This window comes from Xenopus tropicalis, chromosome 1, assembly GCF_000004195.4.
Source record: "Xenopus tropicalis strain Nigerian chromosome 1, UCB_Xtro_10.0, whole genome shotgun sequence".
Classification (NCBI taxonomy): Eukaryota; Metazoa; Chordata; class Amphibia; order Anura; family Pipidae; genus Xenopus; species Xenopus tropicalis.
This window is the reverse complement of record NC_030677.2, coordinates 6151268-6177688: the sequence shown is the minus strand read 5'-3', so window position 1 is coordinate 6177688 and position 26421 is coordinate 6151268. Positions and strand designations below refer to the sequence as shown.

The window sequence follows — 26421 nt, the reverse complement described above, 5'->3', positions numbered from 1 at the left end:
TATGGGAAAGCAATAATCTTTGCCCTCACACTGGCTGCAGTACACACTTTGGTGCAGAGAGGTATCACAGTGGGGGGGAGTTATGTCCCTGTGAAACCCCTAGAAGGGTTGGGCACTAGGGTAGTCTTATCCAATGTGCCCCCTTTCCTACAAGACCCCATATTGCACCCCCACCTGCAAGCCCTTGGGGAAATAAAATCAAATATTTCTAAAATCCCCTTAGGATGCAAAGAGAGCAGACTGAAACATGTCCTCTCTTTTAAACGGCAGGTTCAACTGCTTCTTCCTCGAGGTCAAGATAGTATTGAGGGGTCTTTCTGGGTTCTGTTTGAGGGGGTGTTGTATAAAAATTTTTACAACACAGGAAGTGAGGTGTTTTCTTTGCAAGGAGATGGTGCACACATGCCAGAGTTGCCCTCAAAAGGCAAATTAAGACCACAGCCAATACTTGCACCCCTGGCACTTCATGTGCAACAGCTTGCCCGGCTAGGACTATCTCAGCAGGCCCTTTAACCTTTTTACTGCCAACCACGTATGGGATACATTGTGGCAGAAAAAGGGCTTAACTGCCAACGACGTGTCCCATTCGTGGTGGGCATTTAAAGGTTTCTTTCTGCAGCGGCGGCATGTGCCGCTGTTGCAGAGAGTTTCTACTGATGACAGCCCCCTGGGCAACGAGCCAGGGGGGCTGTCATGTGGGTCCTGCGATCACGTCGCAGGACCATCACAGAAGCAGCAGATGTGATCGCAACTGCAGCAAAGGAGAAGAGGGGGAATATATTCACCACATCCCCCAGTGGTACACCCCTGTGGGTGTGGGGGCACTCAAGATTGTAACATCTGCTGGGGTAGGAGCAGTGAATGACCCTTCCTCTTTAGGTGGCAAGGAAAAGAGGAAGAAATTTAAGTCCAACCACCTCATACCTGAAGAATGGGCATTAGTAGTCAATGATGGAGCACCCCCATCTAAGGGCAAGAAGAGCAGTGAAACATCTGGCCCTCATGTAGTGACATTGTCTAACCCATCTTTTAGACTCAGTCAACAGGTGTCAGACCATACACTCTCAACTCCAGATTCAGAAAGAAATAATGAGGTTAATGGTCTGGAGAGCCTAGAACAGGGGAACATGGGTTTCTCCACAGAGTCAAGGGTGCCTTCAACACATTTAGAGGTTCTGCACATGGAGTGCAAAGGGACACCCAATGAAACACCTGCAGGGTGGGTAGTCAATGTCCCTGAGTTTTGGGGACCACAACCGCCATACTGGAATCTTCAGGTAAGACTGTATGGGGGGATGATGGGGCTGGGGTAGTGGATATGAAGGAGGATAGCATGGCAGACTCAGGAAGAAATGTTTCAGGTACTCTCCTTTCTTAACCAAGGAAGATACTCTGTAAGTTTTCTTCAAGAGACCCATACCACTCCGGAGCTTGAAGCAACCTGGCATCTGGAGTGGAAGGGTAGGGTCTTTTTTAACCACCTCACATGGACTTCATGTGGGGTGGTGACCCTATTCTCTGAATCATTCCAGCCTGAGGTGCTGAGTGCTAAATCTGTCATCCCAGGCTGTGTGTTACCTCTCCGGGTCCAGGACTCGAATAGCACATACAACCTTATAAACATATATGCCCCAACTACCGGACCAGAGAGAACACGGTTCTTTGAAAGTTTGTCAACATACGTGGAGACAATTGACTCAGATGAAGAATTGATTATGGGGGGTGATTTTAATTACACCCTGGATGCGCAAGACCGCAATGTTCCCCAGAAAAGGGACTCATCGGAGTCAGCACTGCAGGAACTCATTGCCCGCTTCTCTTTGGTTGACATTTGGAGAGAGCAGCACCCAGACACAAATACCTTCACCTATGTCAGGGTGAGAAATGGTCATGTTTCTCAGTCTCGGATTGATAGGATATATATATCGGGCCATCTCATGTCACGAGCCAGGTGCAGTACCATTAGGTTGGCTCCATTTACAGACCACAACTGTGCATCTGTGATAGTGGCAGATGCACCATCACTGGCCAAAGCTGCTTATTGGCACTTTAATAACAGTTTATTTGAGGATGAGTGGTTTGCAAAGTCGGTCCGAGAAATATGGATGGACTTAAGGGGTTTTCAGGATGAATTTGCCACTTTGAGTCAGTGGTGGGACGTAGGCAAGATTCACCTAAAACTCTTATGTCAGGAGTATACTAAGAGTGTGAGCAAGCAGCACAATGCAGAGATTGAGGCATTGAATGAGGAGGTGCTTGATCGTGAGCAAAAGCTGTTGTGATGTGAAGACCAAAACCTGCAGCGGGAATACCTAGAAAAGAAGGAGACTCTGCGTAACATAGAACAGCGTCAGGCTCGTGGTGCCTATGTACAAAGCCGCATGCAGTTACTCTGTGATTTAGATTGTGGCTTGCACTTCTTCCATGCTCTGGAGAAGAAGAAGGGGAACCAAAAACAAATCACATGCCTCCTTGATGAAGATGGCACCCTCCTTGAGGACCCAGAGGCTATCCAGGACAGAGCTTGGTCCTTCTATCAAAACCTTTTTTCTCCTATCTCTCTCCTATCTCTCCAGATGCCTGCAAGGAACTATGGCAGGGCTTCCAGTAGTCAGCGAGAGGAGAAGAGAGAGATTGGAGAAACCTATCACTCTATATGAGCTCTCTCAAGCACTCCGTTTAATGCCCCACAATAAATCTCCGGGGCTAGATGGACTAACTGTAGAGTTCTTTAAGTTTTTCTGGGATACTCTGAGTCCTGATTTCCAAAGGGTCCTAACTGAAGCCCTTGAGACAGGTGAGATGCCCCTTTCATGCTGTCGGGCAGTGTTGTCACTGCTACCTAAGAAGGGGGATCTCCGTCTTATTAAAAACTGGTGTCCAGTCTCCTTGCTCAGCACAGACTATAAGATTGTAGCCAAAGCGATCTCACTCAGACTCAAATCTGTTCTGGCAGAGGTGATTCATCCAGACCAGTCCTACACAGTCCCTGGCCGGACAATTTTTGATAATGTTTTTCTGGTCCGAGATTTGCTGCATTTTGCTCGGAGGGCTGGTCTATCCCTTGCCTTTCTCTCCCTAGATCAAGAGAAGGCATTTAACAGGGTGGATCACCAATACCTCTTAGGTACTCTGCAAGCCTATGGCTTTGGTCCACATTTTGTAGGCTACCTGAAAACGCTGTACACCTCTGCAGAGTGTCTGGTAAAAATCAATTGGTCTCTAACTGCACCTCTGACCTTTGGGCGAGGAGTTTGGCAAGGATGCCCCTAGTCAGGACAACTGTATGCACTGGCCATTGAACCCTTCCTGTGTCTCCTAAGGAAAAAACTTACGGGGTTGGTGCTCAAAGAAACAGATATGAAAGTGGTTCTCTCAGCCTATGCAGATGATGTAATCCTTGTGGCCCAAGACCTATCTGATCTTGAGCGGGCACAAGAGTGCCAAGAGATTTACGCTGCTGCCTCATCTGCTCAGATCAACTGATCCAAAAGTTCTGGAAGGTCCTTTAGAAGTAGACAATCTGCCTCCTATTTTTCAAGACATCCCATGGGAGACCAAGGTCATCAAATATTTAGGAGTCTACCTGTCAGCTGAGGAGTGCCCTGTCTCACTGAATTTCAGTGAACTAGAAGAGGGTGTCATCATCCGTCTTGGAAAATGGAAGGGTCTTGCTAAAGTGCTTTCTTTGAGGGGGAGGGCATTAGTAATCAACCAGCTTGTGGCCTCTCAACTCTGGTACCGGCTGGTGTGCCTTAGCCCAACTCAAGAATTTGTTGCTAAGATCCAGAGAAGGTTACTGGACCTTGGATGGGAAAGCACTGGGTATCTGCAGGTGTTTCAAGCCTTCCCTTGAGAGAGGGTGGACTGGGAGTTGTGTGCATAAGCTCCCAAGTGCACACTTTCCATCTCCAACCGATACAGAGATACCTTTATGCAGACCCTGCTCCACAGTGGTGTACTCTGGCATCCAGCTTTTATCACCAGGTACGCAACATGGGGTATGACCGAAAATTATTTGTCATCGAACCTGAAGGGTTCTTAAAAAACCTCTCACCATTACTGGCATACTACCAAGAGACTCTTAAAACCTGGAGCATGGTCTCCATGTTAAGGGAAGGAGTTATTCAAGGGGAGGACATTCTAACTGAGCCCTTACTTTACAGTCCGTCTTTAAAGACTAGGATGTTAGAATCCACCAGCATCCACCACCGCCTTTGCTGGGCTCAGTTAACTAGAGTTGGGGATCTCCTGGATTTTGAGAGAATAGATTGGGAGCAAACTCAGGAAGATATGCAGCGCATGAAATTGCGCACCACCAGAGTTCCAGACCGTCTAATCAAGGAGATCAAGGACACCATCTCCTCTGGCTCTCACACCTTTATTGATGAGGTTTTACATGTTTCATATTTACTTTTCATGTGCCAGACTGCAACCTTTTTTATCTCTTTTGAGGAAACTCCACCTGCAGTTCTGGTTACACTTTTCCCCTCATGTTTTTATTTTTGGACACCCAGTGTCCCTGGACAATCGAGAAAAATACATTCTCTCCAATTTGCTCGGGGCTTTGGCCAAACTAGCCATTTATAAGTCCAGGAAGCAGCATTTGGAAGGTGGCAACCCTCTGTCAGCAGAGGTATTGTTTTGGGTGCTGGTACGTTCCCACATCAGAGTGGAGTACACCCAGGTCATGTCTGCTTGTCGGTTAAGTGAGTTTGTTGACCAGTGGGCAATAAATGAAATACTCAGTATCCCCAGACTTGGTTTCTGTTCACACAACCCTCACACTCCATATTTAAGTGCATTTTAATTTGAGTGACAGTTTTAATACATTCAATTAATCATCTCCTTTTTAAAGAATGTGTGATTGACTTTGGCGAGCAACTACCCGCCTGCAATTTGAATAATATATTAGCTACTGAAAATTCAACACGTTTACTGCATTTTCTGTGGGGTAAAAACACAAAAAAATACATTGACCCCCCAAAACCATATATTTTTGGAAAGTACACATTCAGGCGAATTCAAAATTGGTACCCATGTCTTTCTACTCCAAACTACAGAGTCACAATGCTTTTCCAAAATTGCCAGTTTTGATGAAATACCTGAAAATCACAATGAATCTTCCACTTTCAAACACCTTATCTCCCACATAACATTAGGTACCAAGAAAACACACCCTAAATATGAAAGCCAAGGGTCCACTGAACAGTTTGATGCCCATTGTGCATAGGATCACCAATCTATCTGGCATTTAGAGACCCCATAAGGAAGTTAGTGCATACAAATTGCCCCAGAGGTCTCTAGCTACTGAAAATTCAACATGTTTACTGCATTTTCTGTGGGGTAAAAACACAAAAAAATACATTGACCCCCCCCAAAACCATATATTTTTGGAAAGTACTCATTCGGGCGAATTCAAAATTGGTACCCATGTTTTTCTATTTCAAACTACAGAGATGCAGTGCTTTTCCGAAAAAGCCAGTTTTGATGAAATACCTGAAAATCACATCAAATCTTCCACTTTCAAGCACCTTATCTCCCACATAACATTAGGTACCAAGAAAAAACACCCTAAATATGAAAGCCAAGGGTCCACTGAACAATTTGATGCCCATTGTGCATAGGATCACCAATGTATCTGGCATTTAGAGACCCCAAAAGGAAGTTAGTGCATACAAAGTGTATACGCTGCAATAAAAGCTACCGGCATGTGTATTATGTGCCATAAGACCCCCTAACAGTAAGGAGACCCTAGACTCTATACATTTTCAGAAAGTACACATTCTGACAAAACAAAAATGGGTAAATACAACTTTCTACTGCAAACTACCAAACTACAAAGCTATGCTAAACAGAACGGTTTTTGTGACATTTCTGAAAATTGTCACAAAGCTTGCATGTTGCCCCATTATGAACCCCACATTTAGTAACGTACCAACATAAAACACTCTAAATATGAACACCAGGGGTCTCCTGAACAGTTTGATGCCCAATATGCATAGATTTACCAAACTATGTGGGGTACAGAGGATGCCAAATTGAAACACAGCATTTCAAAGGGCCCGATTCACTAAAGTCCGAAATAAGGAGTGCTATTTATAGCATGCATTAAAAATCTTATGACTTCTTATTTTTCACTCAATTCACTAAAAGGACACTTGTCATAATTAAGAAGCGATGTTCTTGGCGTTATTTATCTTACGATGACATATTTTCAAGCAATATATTATGCAGAGTGCAATATATTACGCATGTAACCATTACTTTCGGAAACCACCATTTCCCTGAAAACTGGAGGATGCATCACTCTGGGGCCAACATATACTTGAAAAAATACGACTGCAAACTCCATGTTGTGTTGCCAAAAGCTCATGAACCGCAATTTTCTTTATTTACCGCCTGCCCCAAGTAGGGTTAATATTCACACAGATTAACGCGATATTTTGCACGTTTAACGCTTCATATGTGTTTGTGAATCATGCGTTAGTACTATTTCTATTCGCTAATTAACACAATGTGTTTTTTTGTGCATGCGATATGCGGATTAACGCATGGATGCATGCAATAATTAAGTACCGATTCATCAAAATCATTTCGCATGCATTATCACGTTAATCTGTGTGAATATTAACCCTACTTGGGGCAGGTGGTAAATAAAGAAAATTGCGGTTCGTGAGCTTTTGGCAACACAACATGGACTTTTCAGTCGTATTTTTTCAAGTATGTGTTGGCCCTAGAGTGATGCAGCCTCCAAAAATATCCACATGCAAAGACAAGTAACAAAGAACAATGTGAAATGCAATAAAATTGATAAAAATAAAAAAAATTACTAAAATCATTTTTTTTTGCCAAATAATATCTGCGGTCAGAATAACAGTTTGAATATTTTGGCTTGGGCAAATAAGTTTTACAGACAAAGTCAAGCAAACAACAACTATGCATAACTGAAAATGCAATAAAATGGCTAAAAAATGCAATAAAATACCCAAAACTGCACCAAAGTCACAGAAACTGTAGTAGAAACAGCAATATAATACACAAAAGGTATTGCATAGTGCATTTAGCCAATACGCTATCCGCAATGGCAATAAAAAAAATTGCAGATAGGAATAAAAAGATGCGATAAAAAAAATTACAAAATTACATAAATGTGTAAGTGTGTGTACACTAGGTAAAATGTGTTTTGTGTGCATGTGTGTGTGTGCAAGTAAGTGTCAGTGCTGTAAGTGTGAAACCCCCCAACCCCCACCAAAAATGTATGTGTATGTGTGTAAGTGTCAGTATAAGTGTGTATTAGTGTAATAAGTGTGTGATTGTGTGTTTGTGTGTGAATTTTGAACTTACCTGGGCAGAAGAATCTGGAGAGACACAGGAGAGGCAGTTGCACTGAACGATCTGTGAGTAGGAGGTGCAGGAAGGGGGGGAAGCTGGGGAATGGAGAGGCAATGCAGTGAAAGCCATGTTCATTGCAGGCTTTTCATATGGGGCCCCTGGGAGATTGTGCCCCAGGGGCCACTCATTCCCCCCTTCTGCTTATTGCCTAGGGGTTGGGGAACAAGCGGGGAGTGAAGGAGTGGATTGGAAATCTGCTCCTCTGCTCCCAAATCTGGAAGTGCAGCAGGACGTAGAATCTATGTCCTGTGCCACTTAGGTACTTTTATACAGAGGACATAGATTCTAAGCCCTGTGACACTTAAAGGGTTAAATAAGATAATACATACTATTACCATTATGTTTTATTCTCTATACAGATTTAACATCTTACCTGCTCCCTATGTGTGTTTATTGGGATGTATTTATCCCTGTGTGTTACAGATACAGAGAGCTTAGTGTGCAGGGCATGTACCATTGTATATACTGATCTGTACACTTCCGCATTGTGCCTGAAATAAACTTCCAGTTCTTGTAAAGTTTTACTCTCAGTGCAGTTCATGAAATAAGTTTTATTAATATTCTCTTGTTCCCAGCATGAGGGATAATGTGACAGAAGCTCTTTAAGAAATGTGGTGTCTTCAGTAACTGATAAGATATAATCATGGAACTGGGTATCTAATAATTCAATTGGGTTATTTGGATAGATATACATTAAACTGGCATTATATAACAAGTAACAACTATTGTTTGTTTCTCCCCATGACAATGTAACCACCACAGTCTTTTCATGAATCCCTGACTCCAGAGCGCATAGTGATAGATGTACTGAATCAGACGGTGTCCCACACAGGACAATAACCTCAGAAATTGATATTCGTATTCTTTCAAGATTTCTCTTATTTGTGTCAGCATCTTCTGTAATAAAGATAATGATGTCAACACAGGCGCCATGTTTGCTGATCTCATTTTGAAGGTTCCGACTCTGTTTCTCTCCGCTGTCATTATCGGGGGCCACAATGATCACCCAGGTCCAACCCAACTGTTCCACCAGCTCTGCCACAGCAATGTGCTGAATATCATCACTCAGCCCTGTACTAAAATAGTATGGGAACATCTCTCTGTCACTCAGTGTAGGGTCTGTGGCGCCATAGCTGATCTGAAAGCAAAGCAATAACATATTTATATCAAGAAAAACCTTTATAAAATCTGCACAACATTAACCTTCAGCCTCTCATAAACCCGACTGCACAAGGGGATTTAGAGAACACAGTGAGGGGCAACACTTTATTCTCTTTCCTCTTTAGTTTTATCCCAGAGACACTGACACCAGTCTCATAATAATGTATCTAAACACAACCCTTTAACTATCAGGGAATATTTCTCTAGCCAATGAGAAATGGGAAATTCCAGCGCTGCTTATAAACAGAGGGTTGTTAGGTTATTGCTTATATCTGACTGAATTAATTTCAGAATTATTTACTGCACAAATAAGTGAGATTTTCGTTCATTTTGTTCACTTTATGTATCACAGTCCCCCCCACATATTCTTCCCCAGCCGAAGCATTATGGTTCCTTTCAGTTGTATCAGTAGATCTCACACAGCCCCTCACAGCCTAAAAAACAAAAATGTAGAACTTTGGTTGTGAAGGTTCAGAGTGACATTAGCACATTAATAAACGTACCTGTGAGTATCCATATACACCCAGCAGCTGGGCTATAGGCAGGGATGTGAGTGAGGACTGATCTCCAATAAATCCAGCAATTTCCCCTTTGCCCCTACAGGAGTAATTAGGCACCACATTCCCAGGGCCAGATAATATCTGCAGGGCACTCCCTATAGCGAGACGGGGATCCCCACAGGAATCATATACACGGTATCCCAGGGTGATGTTGGGTAACAGATCCGGGTTCCTGTTGATCTCATCAATAGCAAAGAGGAAGGTGCAGATTTGCTTATACCGATGTAAAATAGGCCTGTGGGAAGATATTGCCTGTTATCCATCTAGAAATGTTTAGTTTTCAGCTGACAATTGGTACCGCATTGGTGAACAGTGTGCAGAAAAACTGCAGCTTTTTAGATTAAATCCCCAATAGATTGTACATTTATTTGACTTAAATTTGCTCTTAGTACATAATGGTCAGGGCAACAAATAGCTTTTGTGTCATATTTATAATGTATTTCACTACATTCCCACTCATATTGCATATTACAGACAGACAGAGTGCAATAAAAATTAGAAATAGTGTATGTACTAGAAGAGAGAGAGGGCAGAAACAACATATCTTCTATGGCAGAAACATGAAAACATTACAGTGTGATATTTTGCCAGCTTTGTATGATTCTTTATTGGAGGCCCCCAAAAATCATTCCCTTAACCCCTTCATTTGTTAGTGTAATAAACACAAAATAACTCACACTGTGCAGACGGGTAAGGATGTAACAGGTCCATTATAAACATATTTTATGTTATTGTGCACAGTGAACACTCCTCCAATGATGATATCTCCATCCTGAATGTATTTGTATTCATACTCAGGCTTGGTGATGTGACCGCGGCACGGTGAGTCTGACCCACTCAGCTCAGTACTGCAGGGAGTTACCCATACAGCTGCCAAGCAGAGTATCACCTTCAGCTGATCAGATAAGAGCTCTCTGGTAGGAATCCATGCACAATGTATCATTTCCCTCTCTGCTGTTTGCATAGCTGTATCCCCATATAATGTGTTCTCAAGCTAATGCTCTCTGACAGGGTGGCTGTATTTATATGTGCCCTTATACTCACTGCCCATTGATAGTTCTTTTGTGCTGTTTGTAAATCCAGCAAGTAAACACATTTTTATAAAACCCAGTGTCCCCTTGTGAGTGCTCCCTACAGGTAATGTCCATTATTGTCTCTGTGCGCCATGTTCTAAATCTGTATAGAGTTGGATATTTCTTTTCACTTAAATGTTCCAAAGAAATAAAAATGTAACTAGATTTTAATTAAATTGATTGAAAGATAACCCAGTCATGGACAAGTCAGATCTGCCCATGAGTGTAGCCAACTTGTGCCATTGGTTTAAATAACTATAGGAATTGTAAACTGATATATGATTTGTTGGAAACATGGTTAGATCCTCTGATCCATCTGATGTTGGTTTGTTCTGCTGTACAGCGCTGTGTGTACAAGTAGCACCATATAAATAATAATACCCATAGTTACATACATATTTACTGCATATACAGCTTTTATTATCTTCCCTACACAATGCCAAGATTGCGTTCACTATAAGACTTTATTTTAAAAGGTTTTTGCTTGGTCATAGCTGAAACACACTGAGCATACAGCTTGAATTCATGAGTATTTAAATGTTGGGATCCAGTTTTAAAATGGCCACGGTTTTTGCCAAATCTAACAAAACATTGATTTATATGAAAACAATTCCCATATCAGCACATTACTAATTACCTGCCCCTACTGCCAGTGCAGGAGCACTAAGGGGAGCAAATTCATATCCCTTAGGGCTCATTCTCAAGCACTTGCAGTCGGACCATATCTGCCCTCTGTACGACAGCCCACATTAAATACCCAGGGGCAGGGAGAGAGTGGGAGCAGCTTAGCCTTGTATTTACCCCCGGCCATAGAGCCGCCCATAAGGAAATAGCTCCATAGCTTGGTACAACCACTGGCGCTCCCTAACCCAGAGGGTGGGTGGGTGGGACAGGGGGACAGTATTTGTACCCTGTATGATAAATGAGCTTTTATGTATTACATTTTCCCAACAAATATTGTTTTGTGTTCATCTCTGGTTTGAATAAAATAATGTAACATTTGGGTAGGAATATACAGAAGAGAAGGCCACAGGATGAAGAGATGATGGCAAATATTTCCACTGCCACCATGTATTTGCCTTTGGTGCTCAGATAGGCCGGGATCATTGTGATCCAAACACTGCAGAAGAGCAGCATGCTGAAAGTGATGTACTTGGCCTCATTAAAACTGTCCGGTAAGCTCCGAGCCAAGAAAGCTACAATGAAGCTCACAGATGCCAACAGTCCCATGTAGGAGAGGACAATATAGAAGGCAACTACTGAGCCCTCATTGCACTGAATGATGATTTTTCCAGGTTCAGAATGTGTGTTTTGCTCTACAAAAGGGGGTGCAATGACCAACCAGATAACACTAATTAGGGACTGAATTAATGAAAAAATAAAAACAATCCCATTTGCCAGTTTTACCCCAACCCATTTTCTCCAGGGACTCCCAGGCTTGGTGGCTTTGAATGCAATGGAAACCATGAGAGTCTTGGCCAGGACACAAGACACAGCTATGGAGAAGGTGATCCCAAAGGAGGTTTGCCGGAGCATGCAGGTTATATCCACAGGGCGACCGAGGAACAGAAACACAGAGAGGAAGCTCAGCTTGATGGAGACAAGGAGAATAAAGCTCAGAGTGTGATTATTGGCTCTCACTACTGGGGTGTCTCGGAATGAAATAAAGATTCCCAGTATAACTGCTGCTATTATAAAAAGGATTACAGATGAGATAATAAAGATTAGAGTTAGGGGATCACCAGCATAGGAAAGAAATTCTATTTGTCTCTCAATACACAGGGTCTTCTCCTGATTTGGCCACTCAGTGTCTTCACATTTGAAACAGTTTTCCATATCTGTAACACAAGTGAAAGAATATTATTTACATTATATATATATATATATATATATATATATATCAGTTACTTAAGATTGAAATGACACAAAAGAAACCAACAACTCAGTAAATCCCATGCCCCACAGGCCGGTGCCCCTCACAGAGAGCCACATGTCAGTTTAAAATGTTAAAGTTACACATATTTTTCGAATCTATCTCTAAAATCCCCTTCTAAGCATTTCTTAATAGAAACATCCATGTACAGGGCTATTATTTAAAAATGGAACAATTAATACATTTAATCATCTTGAACAAATGAAAAGTGCTTCAAAGCCCCCAACCTTCCCATTGCTTTCACCAACCAGTTTGCCAGACTCAGTTATTGTTTATGGAATTAAAATGTAATTTCTACTTTACTGTCTTTAGTAACATTTATTTTTTATTACTGGTTTGCCTTCATTTTGCAGTCATTTTCGTTTTTTTAAATATCAAATTGAATCAGAGATCTCTAAAAGTCTAGAGCCCCTTTATTTGTAATTCCTCTCTCTCTAGTTCTAATTACCCCCCCACGCAGTCTGTAACTACAAACCTATGAAAGTGAGTGTGTAACTGAATATGGAACAGGTGGAAAAATCTAAACATCCTATTCGTCATCATTATTATTATTATTATTCTGACTCAGTACCTGTTCTATTAGAGATCTCCCCATGGGAGCAGGGCACACAGGCATAGCAGCAGGGCACCGCTGATTTCCCTGGTATTTTTCTGGAGCCAGGAGGGCAGTTTGCAGAACACTGGGATTTCACAGTCTGTAAAGAAGAATTGAAAATGCACTAGTGCTATTACTTATAGCAACCAATCAGATCTTTTATTTCACTTTGTAATGTGCATGATTATTGCAGGGTCGCTGCGCTAGTGCAACTTAATACCTGTGTTAAATAAAGACTTATTTTAATATTAAATGGAAACTAAAGTCTCACAAATGATGTGGGTGCTGCAACATTTCTTTCATATCCCAACAACTCTCATTACCTCCATTAATGTCACTGCACGGAAAGCAAACATTGTTCAACAATTACAAAACACTAATAAATTAAAATCCACTTTGGGGAATAAAGTTCTCTCTTTCTCCCCTTACGCCTTACATTGCTTGGGGTTCATGTGACTAGAGGCAGCCAACTATATGCATCACAGGGGTAGGAAATAATTATCCACCAATGTTTCATAATGAAGAAGCTCATTTAATTAGCAGGACAAACACTAATTTGGTTTTTCAAAGCTGGATTCTTTTATCCAAATTTAAATGAAAGAGAAATGATTGTGTCAGGCACTGGGTGTTTCCTTATGTGTTCCTGCTGGGCCTGTAATTGAATTGAATAATGTGCTGCCTCTAAGATGGAACGCATGGACTTATTGTCTAACTGTTTAAGCTGCCCGTACATTTGTACATCTTGGGGTCTCTAAATCAACTTAGTTTTATCCATTTTGACCCCCGTCAGATGTTGGTGTAAAACTTAGGATAGGGACTGATTCCATGGCCAAATGCCCACCGGGATTTACTTCTATAACACTCAATTCCTGCCCTGAGGCCTGCCTTCATTAAATAGAAATATTAGAATGGTGAGGGGCGAGTGGGAATAGAAAGAAATGGAAATTCTCTTTCATTCCTACCTGATTCTTCTTCCAGATTATTTCTTGGATGTTAATTTCAATTTTGGGTTGGGATTCTGACAGCACAATTTTTCCAACATAGTTTTCACAAACACCCGAACCAGGGAAAAAACACCAGTTCAGAATCCAATATTCCCTGAGAATGTCTCTGAACTCCTTATAATGAGTTTCTCTGCCCCAGGGATCCCTGAAGTGCAGATTTCCTATGTAGTGGGGTAACTGCATAATGAATAGAAATTAAAGGGGATGAAAACCAACCATAACACTTTGTTGCAGAAAAACATAATTATAGATCCAAGAAAATTTACCAATGAGAATTCTACTTATCAAAAATGTCATTATACTGTAAATGTAAAAGAAGTGACCAATGAGAATGCTGATTCCCAGCACTGTGTCAGGCCCCTTGCTGGTACCTTACATATAGAGATAATGAGGCCATTTTTCAAAGAAAATCTCACCTAGACACACGGAAGCTGCACAGACGGTGGCGTATCGGCACTAATTCTACTGGCGCTGTTTGGGATTTCTGCAGCGGTCACTTTGTAGATGTTCCCTGATCTACAGTAAATCACTAGTGAGGCTTTGGGGGACACAGTGTGATTAGTAAAGTAATAGTGACTTCCCCACGTGTCAGTAGATGGTAAATACCCCCTGGGGGGAGGGTTAGAGAGCTGTAAAGGGAGTGAATTGGGAGCTAGGGACTGGCTGAATACCATTTATATAGTGACTTAGTTGGTGACTTCATCTGTATAAATAATTGTGAATAGAGAATCTTGTTATAGATTACAGCCATACAAAACTTTTCCCCATGATGCTCGTGGTTGATAATATATATATTGATAATATATGTAAACTTTATTTATAATTCACAATTGTGAATAACGGCCCCATTTGGGAACCAAACAGGTCTAAATGGCACATACACCCATGAGTCAGAGAACCTGGGGATCACTCTCAAGAATGTTATGTTTATGTTATGTTGAAAGTTAAGTTTAAGCTAAATACACACAACCTTACAGTATGTGACTAGATACAAGTAAATAAATACACACTATCGGCACACAAATAAACCTGAGGCCTTGCCCCCACTCATTGCTCCTCAAGCTGTGATTGGATTAAGATCAGACCTCCCTCCCCATTGACTCTCAATATGTTTCTCCCAGGTTTTCTAGGCGTTGTAACATTGTTATTAGACTGGGTTCTTACATGGGACTTGGAGCTTTCTGGACCTGCCAAGCTCATTAATTTGGATTTTGCTCCTTTAAACCCCCGGGAGCAACAGGATGTAAATAGTTTTGATTTTCCATCGTCCTCTTCCAGAAATCCACGGCAAAGGCATAGACTCTTCCCAGGACTGAGACTGCTTTTGTCCATATGTCATGTTCTTCATCGGGACATTTGGCCAGTGGACTGGGGGGGTGACTTTTAGTTGTAAGTTGTAATTATTGGCCGGCATGTCGGTCTGAGTTATGTTAATTCTTTCTTGTGAAGTTTTTAATAAAAACACATAAAAACCCTATCTGACGTGGGTAAGTACTGCACAATTTCCCTTTTTCCTACCTTGACATGGAATTCTCTCCCCGGGTTCGGGTATTCTGCAACTGGATTCAGGATAAAGTTTGGGAAGTGGAGAACAAAGTTAACACTGTAACACTCAATGATCCTGAAATCCTAATGTACAAAGCCAACCAATCAAGGGGTCATGTCTGCAGCATAAGTTGCATAATCTTTGACCCTTTGGAACCAACATACTTCTAACATGTGACCAATTACAATGCATTGTGTGAGTGCAGACTCCATTTTGTAGCCCATGCTGTGGAAGGAGCAGACTATATTCCTCTATGGCAGCAGCACCGGTAAGCACACAGGCTTCTACACCTGCCGGCGCCTCAGGGTCACTCCGGCACGTACGGCTTGTGTCAGTGTATATATGTCTGATCCCTGCAGCCACTTGCTCCCTGCAGCCATGCTTTCATGTTTTTGTTCTTCATGGGAGTTACTGTAATTATGCCTTCTGAGTTTGTTTGCTGTACTTAATGGTCACTAGTTTAAAAGCAAACATTGTATTGGTTGCTATGAGTTACTGACCCTGGGCAGACTTTGTGCCTTTTATCATATATGAGGGTCATTTTTCCAACCTCATATTCTCTATAGAGCAGAATGGCGGCACACAAATGTAGGGGATCAGAGAACCCTGTCCCCTTTCTCAGTCTGGGATCTCATCCAGCCTAGCTACAGCCTGGGGAGGAACCCGATTGGCTGGATGCCCCAGCGCACATCTGGAAGAGGTGTGCCTAATCTTTGGAGCCAAATATCTAGGGGCGGGCCCAGCAGTTTATAAAGGGAGCCCCTGCTGTTGTTGCTAGTACAGAGAGAGAGAGCCAGAGTGAGCAGCCAGTACAAAGTGTTGTGTTCAGACTCGAAAGCATAACAGTCTGCTGGGCTGCCAGGGAGTACAAAGTCCTCTGTGGAATCTCTCTGTGTGTCCCCTGGAGTGAACAGGTATTGCTTGTTTGCCTGCTACGTGGGAGCAGCCACCCTTTTCAATGGGAAAGGTGCTCTGGGGCAGGTAGCGCTATCTGGGGGAAGGGACTGAACTGATTTAAGGGTTGGGGTCTATCTGGATCCAAGTTGGGGCTGGGCAAGTACAGAGACTGTGCCAGGAGTGGATATCCCTCACAAGTTTCCTCAGGGCAGGATTATCAGTCATCCCTAAAGCTGCTCTACTGTCTATTTCAAAAGTTATATAAAGTTTGATATTGCTGCAACCCGTGGGTAATTATTTCCTAGTGGAGGTGTGTTCCTCAGTGTCCACTAGGTGTTCCCAGTTCCCAGTATCAATATTACTCTGAGAACACACATCTCCTGGAAATCCAGCCCAATATAAGTGAATGTGCCAAGAAAGGGTTACACAAACAAATAAATAGTAGCAGTATATTTCATAAATGCTTAGTTTACCTTTAAAGAAGATAAAGATATTTGTACCATTATGTTTTAACATCTTACCTGCTTCCCATGTGTGTTTATTGGGACGTATTTATCCCTGTGTGTTACAGATACAGAGAGCTTAGTGTGCAGGGCATGTACCATTGTATATACTGATCTGTACACTTCCGCATTGTGCCTGAAATAAAGTCCCACTTCTTTTATAGTTTTCTTCTCAGTGCAGTTCCTAAAATAAGTGTTATTAATATTCTCTTGTTCCAAGCATGAGGGATATTGTGACAGAAGCTCTTTAAGCAACTTACTGTCTTCAGTAACTGATAAGACATAATCATGGAACTGGGTATCTAACTCTTCAATTAGGTTATATGGATAGAAATACATTAAACTGGCATTATATAAAAAGTTACAACTATATCCATAGTCACCCCATGACAATGTAATGACCAAAGTCTTTTCATGAATCAGTGACTCCCGAGTGCATAGTGATAGTAGAACTGAATCAGACGGTGTCCCACACAGGACAATAACCTCAGCAGTTGATATTCGGATTCTTTCAAAATGTCTCTTATTTGTGTCATCATCTTCTGTAATAAAGATAATGATGTCAACACAGGCGCCATGTTTGCTGATCTCATTTTGAAGGTTCTGACTCTGCTTCTCTCCGCTTTCATTATCGGTGGCCACAATGATCACCCAGGTCCAACCCAACTGTTCCACCAGCTCTGCCACAGCAATGTGCTGAATATCATCACTCAGCCCTGCACTAAAATAGTATGGGAACATCTCTCTGTCACTCAGTGTAGGGTCTGTGGCGCCATAGCTGATCTGAAAGCAAAGCAATAACATATTTATATCAAGAAAAACCTTTATAAAATCTGCACAACATTAACCTTCAGCCTCTCATAAACCCGACTGCACAAGGGGATTTAGAGAACACAGTGAGGGGCAACACTTTATTCTCTTTCCTCTTTAGTTTTATCCCAGAGACACTGACACCAGTCTCATAATAATGTATCTGAACACAACCCTTTAACTATCAGGGAATATTTCTCTAGCCAATGAGAAATGGGAAATTCCAGCGCTGCTTATAAACAGAGGGTTGTTAGATTATTGCTTATATCTGACTGAATTTCAGAATTATTTACTGCACAAATAAGTGAGATTTTTGGTCACTTTGTGTATCACAGTCCCCCCCCCACATATTCCTGATCCTGACCAACTGCAACATGACTGGAACCACAGGCAGAGTTTTTAAAATAAGAGTCAACGTTTCTGACTTACTGCTAAGATTTGTAACAGAAATGATTGCTATCTTCCCCAGCCAAAGCATTATGGTTTCTTTCAGTTGTATCAGTAGATCTCACACAGCCCCTCACAGCCTAAAACAGAAAAATGTAGAACTTTGGTTGTGAAGGTTCAGAGTGACATTAGCACATTAATAAACGTACCTGTGAGTATCCATATACACCCAGCAGCTGGGCTATAGGCAGGGATGTGAGTGAGGACTGATCTCCAATAAATCCAGCAATTTCCCCTTTGCCCCTACAGGAGTAATTAGGCACCACATTCCCAGGGCCAGATAATATCTGCAGGGCACTCCCTATAGCGAGACGGGGATCCCCACAGGAATCATATACACGGTATCCCAGGGTGATGTTGGGTAACAGATCCGGGTTCCTGTTGATCTCATCAATAGCAAAGAGGAAGGTGCGGATTTGCTGATACCGAGCTAAAAAAGGCCTGTGGGAAGATATTGTCTGTTATCCATCTAGAAATGTTTAGTTTTCAGCTGACAATTTGTACCATATTGGTGAACAGTTTGCAGAAAAACTGTCACTTTTTACATTAAATGGCAACCCCAATAGATCCAACATTTATTTCACTTAGATTTGCTCTTAGTACATAATGGTCAGGGCAACAAATAGCTTTTGTGTCATATTTATAATGTATTTCTGAGTTACCCCTGTTGTTTCTTCCTTTTAGCTCTAATGTATTTTACTACATGACAAGGGGGCTCCTCAATTGCCCTTCACTTTCAACCTTCCCTCTGATCCCCATTGTTACATAATGAAACACCAGAAGCCAGAAATGGGTAAAAAGAGGCCACAGCATTTATTGACATTTTATCAAATAAATAGGACCTTGCCAGCCTCACCCCAAGGCAATATTCAAAGCCAGAATTCCATAAGAGATTGCTACTATGCTCTGCTGTTCCTTACTGAAGACTTGAGACCAGCACTATGTCATTATATCCACCACTGAGTATTAGGCTGCCTCTACCTACAGAGAGGATGGCCCCAAACTCTGCTACCAGCAGGAGCTGCATCTCCCACCATGAGAGAAGTTCAGCAGCCCTGCTGCCGATCCTGAATCTGCGGTGCCTCAATGATAGGAAATCCAAGCAGGCTGTCACCTAGCACAAGCAGTAGTAGCGTCTGTATCAATCAACCCACCGTGCAGTCAAAGCAGAGAAGCTCCTTTCTCCCTCTTCTAAAATTTCCTGTGCAGTACTCTGGCAAGGTCCTACTGCTGCTGTGACAGATACAACTTAAAAAACATTACCATATAGCCACTGTTTTGATCCAGAGGAAGGTGAAAAACCCAGCCTGAAGCCTGTGCCAATTATGCCTCAAGAGAGAAAAAAATCTTTCCTGACCCCCATGGTGATTGGAAAATTCCCTGGATCAAGGATTTGACTTTCATTTAACATAAATAATACCATGCAGACTCTCACATTTATAATGTATAACGTTACCAAAACCACAATATAACAGTGCATACAGGAAAACATTCACATTCTGTTATTAATAGATAATATTAGAGCATAAAGAAGAGAATATCCTGCCATTTTTTAAAGTATGCAAAAAAGAGGGGAGGGTGGATGGTATGTTTCTACCTGTTCAGAAGATAGGAAGTGAACTGCTTCTCTTGTGACATCACATCCTTATCCTTCTCCCCCAGCCCAGCTTTCCCCCTCCTTAACTTATTGCTTCTCACCCAATCACAGCTGCATCTGATTCTGCCAATCTTTAAACATAAACCAGTGTAATCTGGCTGCTGGTCATTCGGATCCCTTGTCCTGTAGCCCCTGCGTTTATAGCTCCAGGGCTTCCTTTCCCCCCACCACCATATTGTATATAACAGACAGACAGACAGAGTACAATAAAAATTAAAAATAGTGTATGTTCTAGAAAAGTGAAACATCTTGTGTGGCAGAAACATAAACACATTATAGTGTGATATTTTGCCTGCTATGTAGCATCCTTTATTGGAGGCCCCCAAAAATCTTTTCCTTAACCCCTTAATTTGTTTCTGGAATAAACACAAAATCACTCACTCTGTGCAAATGGGTAAGTGTCTAACAGGCCCATTAGAAACATATTTCATGTTATTGTGCACAGTGAACACTCCTCCAATGATGATATCTCCATCCTGAATGTATATGTATTCATACTCAGGCTTGGTGATGTGACTGCGGCACGGTGAGTCTGACCCACTCAGCTCAGTACTGCAGGGAGTTACCCATACAGCTGCCAAGCAGAGTATCACCTTCAGCTGATCAGATAAGAGCTCTCTGGTAGGAATCCATGCACAATGTATCATTTCCCTCTCCATTGTTTACGTAGCTGATTCTTCTGTGCTGTTTATAAATCCTGCAAATAAACACATTTTTATAAAACCCAGTGTCCCCTTGTGAGTGCTCCCTACAGGCAACGTCCATAACTGTCTCTGTGTGCAATGTTCTAAATCTATTATCTATTAGGTCTAAATCTAATATAGAGTTGGATAAACGTGTTTCTTTTCACTTCAATGCTCCAAAGAAATAAAAATGTAACTGGATTTTAATTAAACTGCTTGTAAGGTGTCTGCTGATATCTTACCCGCAACTGATAGCTTAGGGTAAATTCAATTCATTTGTCAGCCTGATCAGGTGACCTGCCCATGAGTGTAGCCGGCTTATGCCATTGGTTTGAGGAACTATAGATACTGTAGAATGAATAGAGCATTTGTTGGAAACAGCTCCATAAACCAGAAAACATGATTAGATCCTCTAGTCCATCTGATTATTTACCAGAGTATGTGCAATGAGCATTATTTGGATGCAAATAGCTGTTTTTGTTACCACCAACACATAGTTACACCACATTGTTACATTGCAGGTTCCTCGCTAAGAGGAGTCTGATGCAACTCACAAGGGATGCGCAAATAGGATGCAAATTAGCAGTCATTTTGGCCAACTGGGCTCAAGTTGGTGCAGGTTTTTCATAGTAGGGACGCCATTAGTTTCCTATTTACTCAAAGCAACTTTATTAGGTCCGTGGGTACAAGCTGCTGGGGGGGCCCTGAAATTACTGCCAGATCATGGCTGAAGGCCATTCTGGATTTCCTGTGCAATCATAACTGTGTCAGGCTAACAGGCTACATGACTGCTATCAAGCTTGGCCCTGGTCACTAAGGAACATGATTGGGCACAAGTATCTTGAGAAGAGAATAGTGTCAGTTCATGCTCTAATTTTTATCCTTTTGACACACGTGTGCTTTATTTTGACAATAGACTCCAATGGCTGTATAGAAATTTTTAACATTTTGCTAATTTTTCGCGAAAGAAAAATGGAACAGATTCTCTCATTGCTACCAATATGTACTATGGGAAGTAATTAGCTTCTTCCTAGAACTCGGCAGTTGAAATAAGAAGGGTAATAATTGGAAAAAGAAACCAGAGGGCTTAACTGCCCAAGAAAATGCAAAATGGCCAAAATACATACCAAAAACAAAGCTGATGTTTCATCTTCACCAAGTATATGAGGAAAATATACCCTACCTGGCATTCTTCTAATGGGGACATGAAATCCAAAGGAGGGGTCGTCCTGATACATAAACATGTTAAATTCCAGCTTCAGAGCAAATTAGTATATTGGGAGGGTCACTATGTTATAATAACAGGCATGGTACAAAACCAACTGGTCACTATTGCCTCTATATATTCGCCTAATACCAGGAAAACTGCCTTCTTTAACTCTTTGTTCAGCAAGCTGGCTGAGGTTCTAGAGGGAAGACTGGTGGTTGGGAGCGATTTCAACACTATTCTACACAACAATATTGACAGAACCAGAGACATCCTGGGAGCAAAACACCCCCCAGAGGTTTCCAGTTATACCCTGCACTTGGATAAACACCTTAAATCCTTAGCTTTGGTTGACATATGGAGGGAAAATCACTCACTGGAGAGAGACCTCACTTATTGTGCGATGGTACAAAACACTTATTCCCACACCGGTTTTGTATTCACTAACTCCACCCAGGTAGCTAATGTGCCAGACTACATGATATCACATGGTCAGACTATGAGATGGTGGGGGTGATCTTTGAGGGATGGGACTTATTAAGGGAGAGAGGCCAATAGAGGATGAATAAGTTCCTTTTCACCGACCAGTCCACTTGAGAAATAATTCAGAAAGCCCTAAAGGGTCACATCCAGGATAATAACCCTGCAAACACATGACTAGCCATACGCTGGGATGCCAACTAAGCAGTGATCAAAGGCTTACTTATACATATAGCCTCCTTAGCAAAGAAGGAGCGTGACCGAACTATTCAGCATAAACAGATCCCTAAGCCAGAACTTTGGGCCCATATTAACCTGCTTAGAGCAGACCTAACACAGTTTTTAGCAGCCAAAGCTGTAAATGTGCTGATGAGAATGAAGCAAAAATATTTTGAATTCGCAAACAAACCCCACACCATGTTGGCATGAAAATTAAGGGTCTGCACCTCATCTCCCTTTGTAGCAGATAAATGACTTCTAGTACCATCTATTGTGTCATGTTCTAGTAATTTAGCTACTGACGCATGGGTCACTCGGGAGGAAATTCAAAAGAGACTTGAACATGTAAAGGTAAACAAAGGTCCAGGGCCGGATGGGATTCATCCCAGGGTATTAAATGAGCTGAGCGCTGTGATTGCCAAACCTCTTCACTTAATTTTTCAGGATTCATTGAGGTCTGGCATGGTGCCAAGAGACTGGCGGATTGCTAATGTGGTGCCGTTATTTAAACAGGGATCCCGTTCTCAGCCTGAAAACTATAGGCCTGTTAGTCTGACATCAGTAGTAGGAAAACTTCTGGAAGGGGTAATAAGGGATAGGGTACTTGAATACATTGCAGTTCACAATACTATTAGTTTGTGCCAGCATGGTTTTATGCGTAACAGATCTTGCCAGACTAATTTAGTTGCCTTTTATGAGGAGGTGAGTAGGAACCTTGATGCTGGAATGGCAGTTGATGTCATCTACTTGGGCTTTGCTAAAGCGTTTGATACAGTACCTCACAGAAGGTTAATGATCAAATTAAGGAATATTGGCCTAGAACATAATATTTGTAATTGGATAGAGAACTGGCTGAAGGATAGAGTACAAAGAGTGGGGTAAATGGAACATTTTCTAATTGGACCAGTGTGGTTAGTGGGTACCGCAGGGGTCAGTCCTTGGGCCTTTGCTGTTTAACTTGTTTATTAATGACCTGGAGGTGGGCATAGACAGTATTGTTTCTATTTTTGCTGATGACACTAAATTGGGCAAAACTATAAGTTCCATGCAGGATGTGCCGCTTTGCAGAGCGATTTGACAAAATTAGATAACTGGGCAGCAAACTGGAAAATGAGGTTCAATGTTGATAAGTGCAAAGTTATGCACTTTGGTAGAAATAATATAAACGCAAACTATCTACTGAATGGGAGTGTGTTGGGGGCATCCTTAATGGAGAAGGATCTAGGGGTTTTTGTTGATAACAAGTTGTCTAATTCCAGGCAGTGTCATTCTGTGGCTACTAAAGCAAATAAAGTGCTGTCTTGTATAAAAAAGGGCATTGACTCAAGGGATGAGAACATAATTTTGCCCCTTTATAGGTCCCTGGTGAGGCCTCACCTTGAGTATGCAGTGCAGTTTTGGGCTCCAGTCCTTAAGAAGGATATTAATGAGCTGGAGAAAGTGCAGAGACGTGCAACTAAACTGGTTAAGGGGATGGAAGATTTAAACTATGAGGTGAGATTGTCGAGGTTGGGGCTGTTTTCTCTGGAAAAGAGGCGCTTGCGAGGGGACATGATTACTCTGTACAAGTACATTAGGGGGGATTATAGGCAGTTGGTGGATGTTCTTTTTTCCCATAAAAACAATCAACGCACCAGAGGTCACCCCTTTAGATTAGAGGAAAGGAGCTTCCATTTGAAGCAGCGTAGGTGGTTTTTCACGGTGAGGGCAGTGAGGTTATGGAATGCCCTTCCTAGTGATGTGGTAATGGCAGACTCTGTTAATGCCTATAAGAGGGGCCTGGATGAGTTCTTGAACAATCAGAATATCCAAGGCTATTGTGATACTAATATCTACAGTTAGTACTAGTGGTGTATTTATAGTTTATGTATGTGAGTGTATAGATTGGTAGGTGTGGGTTAGGTGTGCTGGGTTTACTTGGATGGGTTGAACTTGATGGACACAGGTCTTTTTTCAACCCTATGTAACTATGTAACTATGTAACTATGTCTCCAGCATAAGCTCCCATCATCTTGTTGTTTATTGTTGCTCATTAGCAGTGAACTCCCTCTGCTGGCTGTTTGCTGTAAATGCAGGTATTCATTTTCTGTGGAGGCTCTGACCCTATGGAACTCCCATACTCCTGACATGTGACTTATTACAGTGCATTGTGGGAGTTCAGACCCCATTTTGTAGCCCATGCTGTGGAAGAAGCACCCCATATCCACCTTCTCCCCCATGGTACCATCGCTGGTAAGTATATGGGCAGAAAACCTGTACTAAATCACCTCTAGAGCTGCCAGCACCTCAGAGACCCTGTATATAATTACTGCCAGCATTTGTACCCATGTTGCTGTAGTTTTATCAACGTAGTTGTCTTTTATTGCAACTCACTCATTGAATTTTGTTCTATTTGTTACAGTTTCACCTCTATTTCCACAATCTCCCAGTAAAGTTGAACAGATTTCCCCCTGGGTCTCTTTATGGGAGTGTGGGAAGGTTTAGCTGTATGTCCGGCTACTCACTGCCCCAGGGGAACACGTGGTGAGGGCAGAACATATTGTGTTTGATCGGTTGGCTTCTTTAAAATGTCTGAATACAGACACATCAGTGGGGGATTTTTTAATTTCTTAATTTTTAAAATATACCGATTATATATAAAAAAAACCCTCCTCAGATTCAGACGTATAACCATTCTCATGATCAGTCCCATTCCTTACCATTACACACATCTGGTTCTTGCCAAGGAGCTTGCAATCAGCCTAATGAAGGATCGCTGGTGGCTGACCTGAGCCTGCTCGCTGGGCTGGGCATCTGTATCTCTGAGGCCCAAATCAAATTTTGTTTTTTGCCTTTACTGTTCATTTAAAAATAACATTTTTATACTCTATTAAAAGTTCTCTTCTCTTCGACACTTTGTTTTTTTGGTGAATGAAAAACTTGAAACTGAAGGGGAATGAAAGGCAAATCACTCACTTTATGTAAACTCAATAGGGGCACTTACTGGTATTATAAGCAGAACCAAAGTACATAGAAACAAAGTCCAAAAGTCCAAATGCTCCAAGTAATTTGATGGCTCCAATAAATATTGGGGTGCTGCCTCCTTATCTGCTGGTCCCAAACAGGCAGAAATGTACAAATAAGCATAAAAGAAGGGGCTCCCATTGGGTAAAACCACATCAGCACATTTATTGAATTTACAGAAGTATCGCTCTTACAGTTTTGGCAGGAATAATGAAGGGATCCCCAAAAATTGGGTCCCCTAGGATGGTTACCCCCAGGATAGACCCCAAGAGAGGGTAGTATTTTAATAGAGGAACACCTTGGGTGGTTTGGCACTAAAATAGTTAACAGAGAGTTAGCTTCCCTGCAGTTCAAGGTTATGGCCACAGGGTGGTGCACACAGTATATAAGGCTGTGCAGCCATGTGCTGTCAGGTCTTCCTGCCTGGGACCCCTCTGGCTAGAGGCTAGTGACAGGCCAGTGCATAGTTAGAGAGCTAACTGTTATAGGCCGCTCTAGGAGTGGTAGATAGGCTTTAGCTGGGCAGCTTGGCCCCTACAGGAGATTAGATGAGATTAAGATCTCCCAGCACTCATTGCTGGAGTCAGGGAACTAAGTGGAAGTAATAGGAGATTTGCCTAATCCAAGGGGTAGCCGAGTGAGAGTACCGGGGTGAAGTCTCAAGGGGGTGTCCGCTTGGCGGGAGTACCGGGGAGAGCCCTATAGAGAGGGTCTCCTGGCGCGCGTACTGGAGGGAACCGATATAAGGAGAATCATCTGGCGGGAGGATCATCATCTGGAGGATCCACTCTGCCTGGTAAGCAACTACCCCAGGGAGGGGGCAGAGTGCCAGGAGTGCTGGGAGTCCCCAAAATATAAGTACAAGGGGAGTTACAGTTCAAGCTATCCCTATCCTGGGTGGAGGCACGCCAAATAGTACAGCAACATCTGTTCCCCATAGTAAGCGGGGGGCTCAGGATCATGTTAGCGCCAAGAAACAGTCAGATCTCAGCAGGTAGCAGCACAGCAGTATCTTCTAAAGTGGGCTACAATAAAATCATCAGAATCAGTTTGTAGAATTTTCCGCCAACGCTTATCGTTGGGTATCCCGACTTTCCCAGGAACTGTACAGAGCTGAACCAATCACTTACATTGGCAGACATTTGTAGCTCCTCCTCTAATCATCATGTCTCCATCTTAAATGTATTTACTTGTTCTTAGACTCATCCCATAGGTTCCCCATACAGCTAGAAACATAATATTAGCGGC

The 26421-nt window shown here is 42.2% G+C and overlaps 1 protein-coding gene across 1 annotated transcript; it reads right to left on the bottom strand.

Moving 5' to 3' along the window:
- Positions 1-11179: 11179 nt before the first annotated feature.
- LOC108645427 (vomeronasal type-2 receptor 26-like) lies at positions 11180-24389 on the bottom strand (the record flags this gene model as incomplete). The annotated part of the gene is made up of 4 exons (XM_031895188.1): positions 24334-24389; positions 18074-18365; positions 17051-17450; positions 11180-12027 (listed from the first exon to the last, which is right to left on the bottom strand). Coding segments are annotated over exons 1-4 (1596 nt in total), but the record flags the coding sequence as incomplete, so codon positions are not given.
- Positions 24390-26421: the final 2032 nt, after the last annotated feature.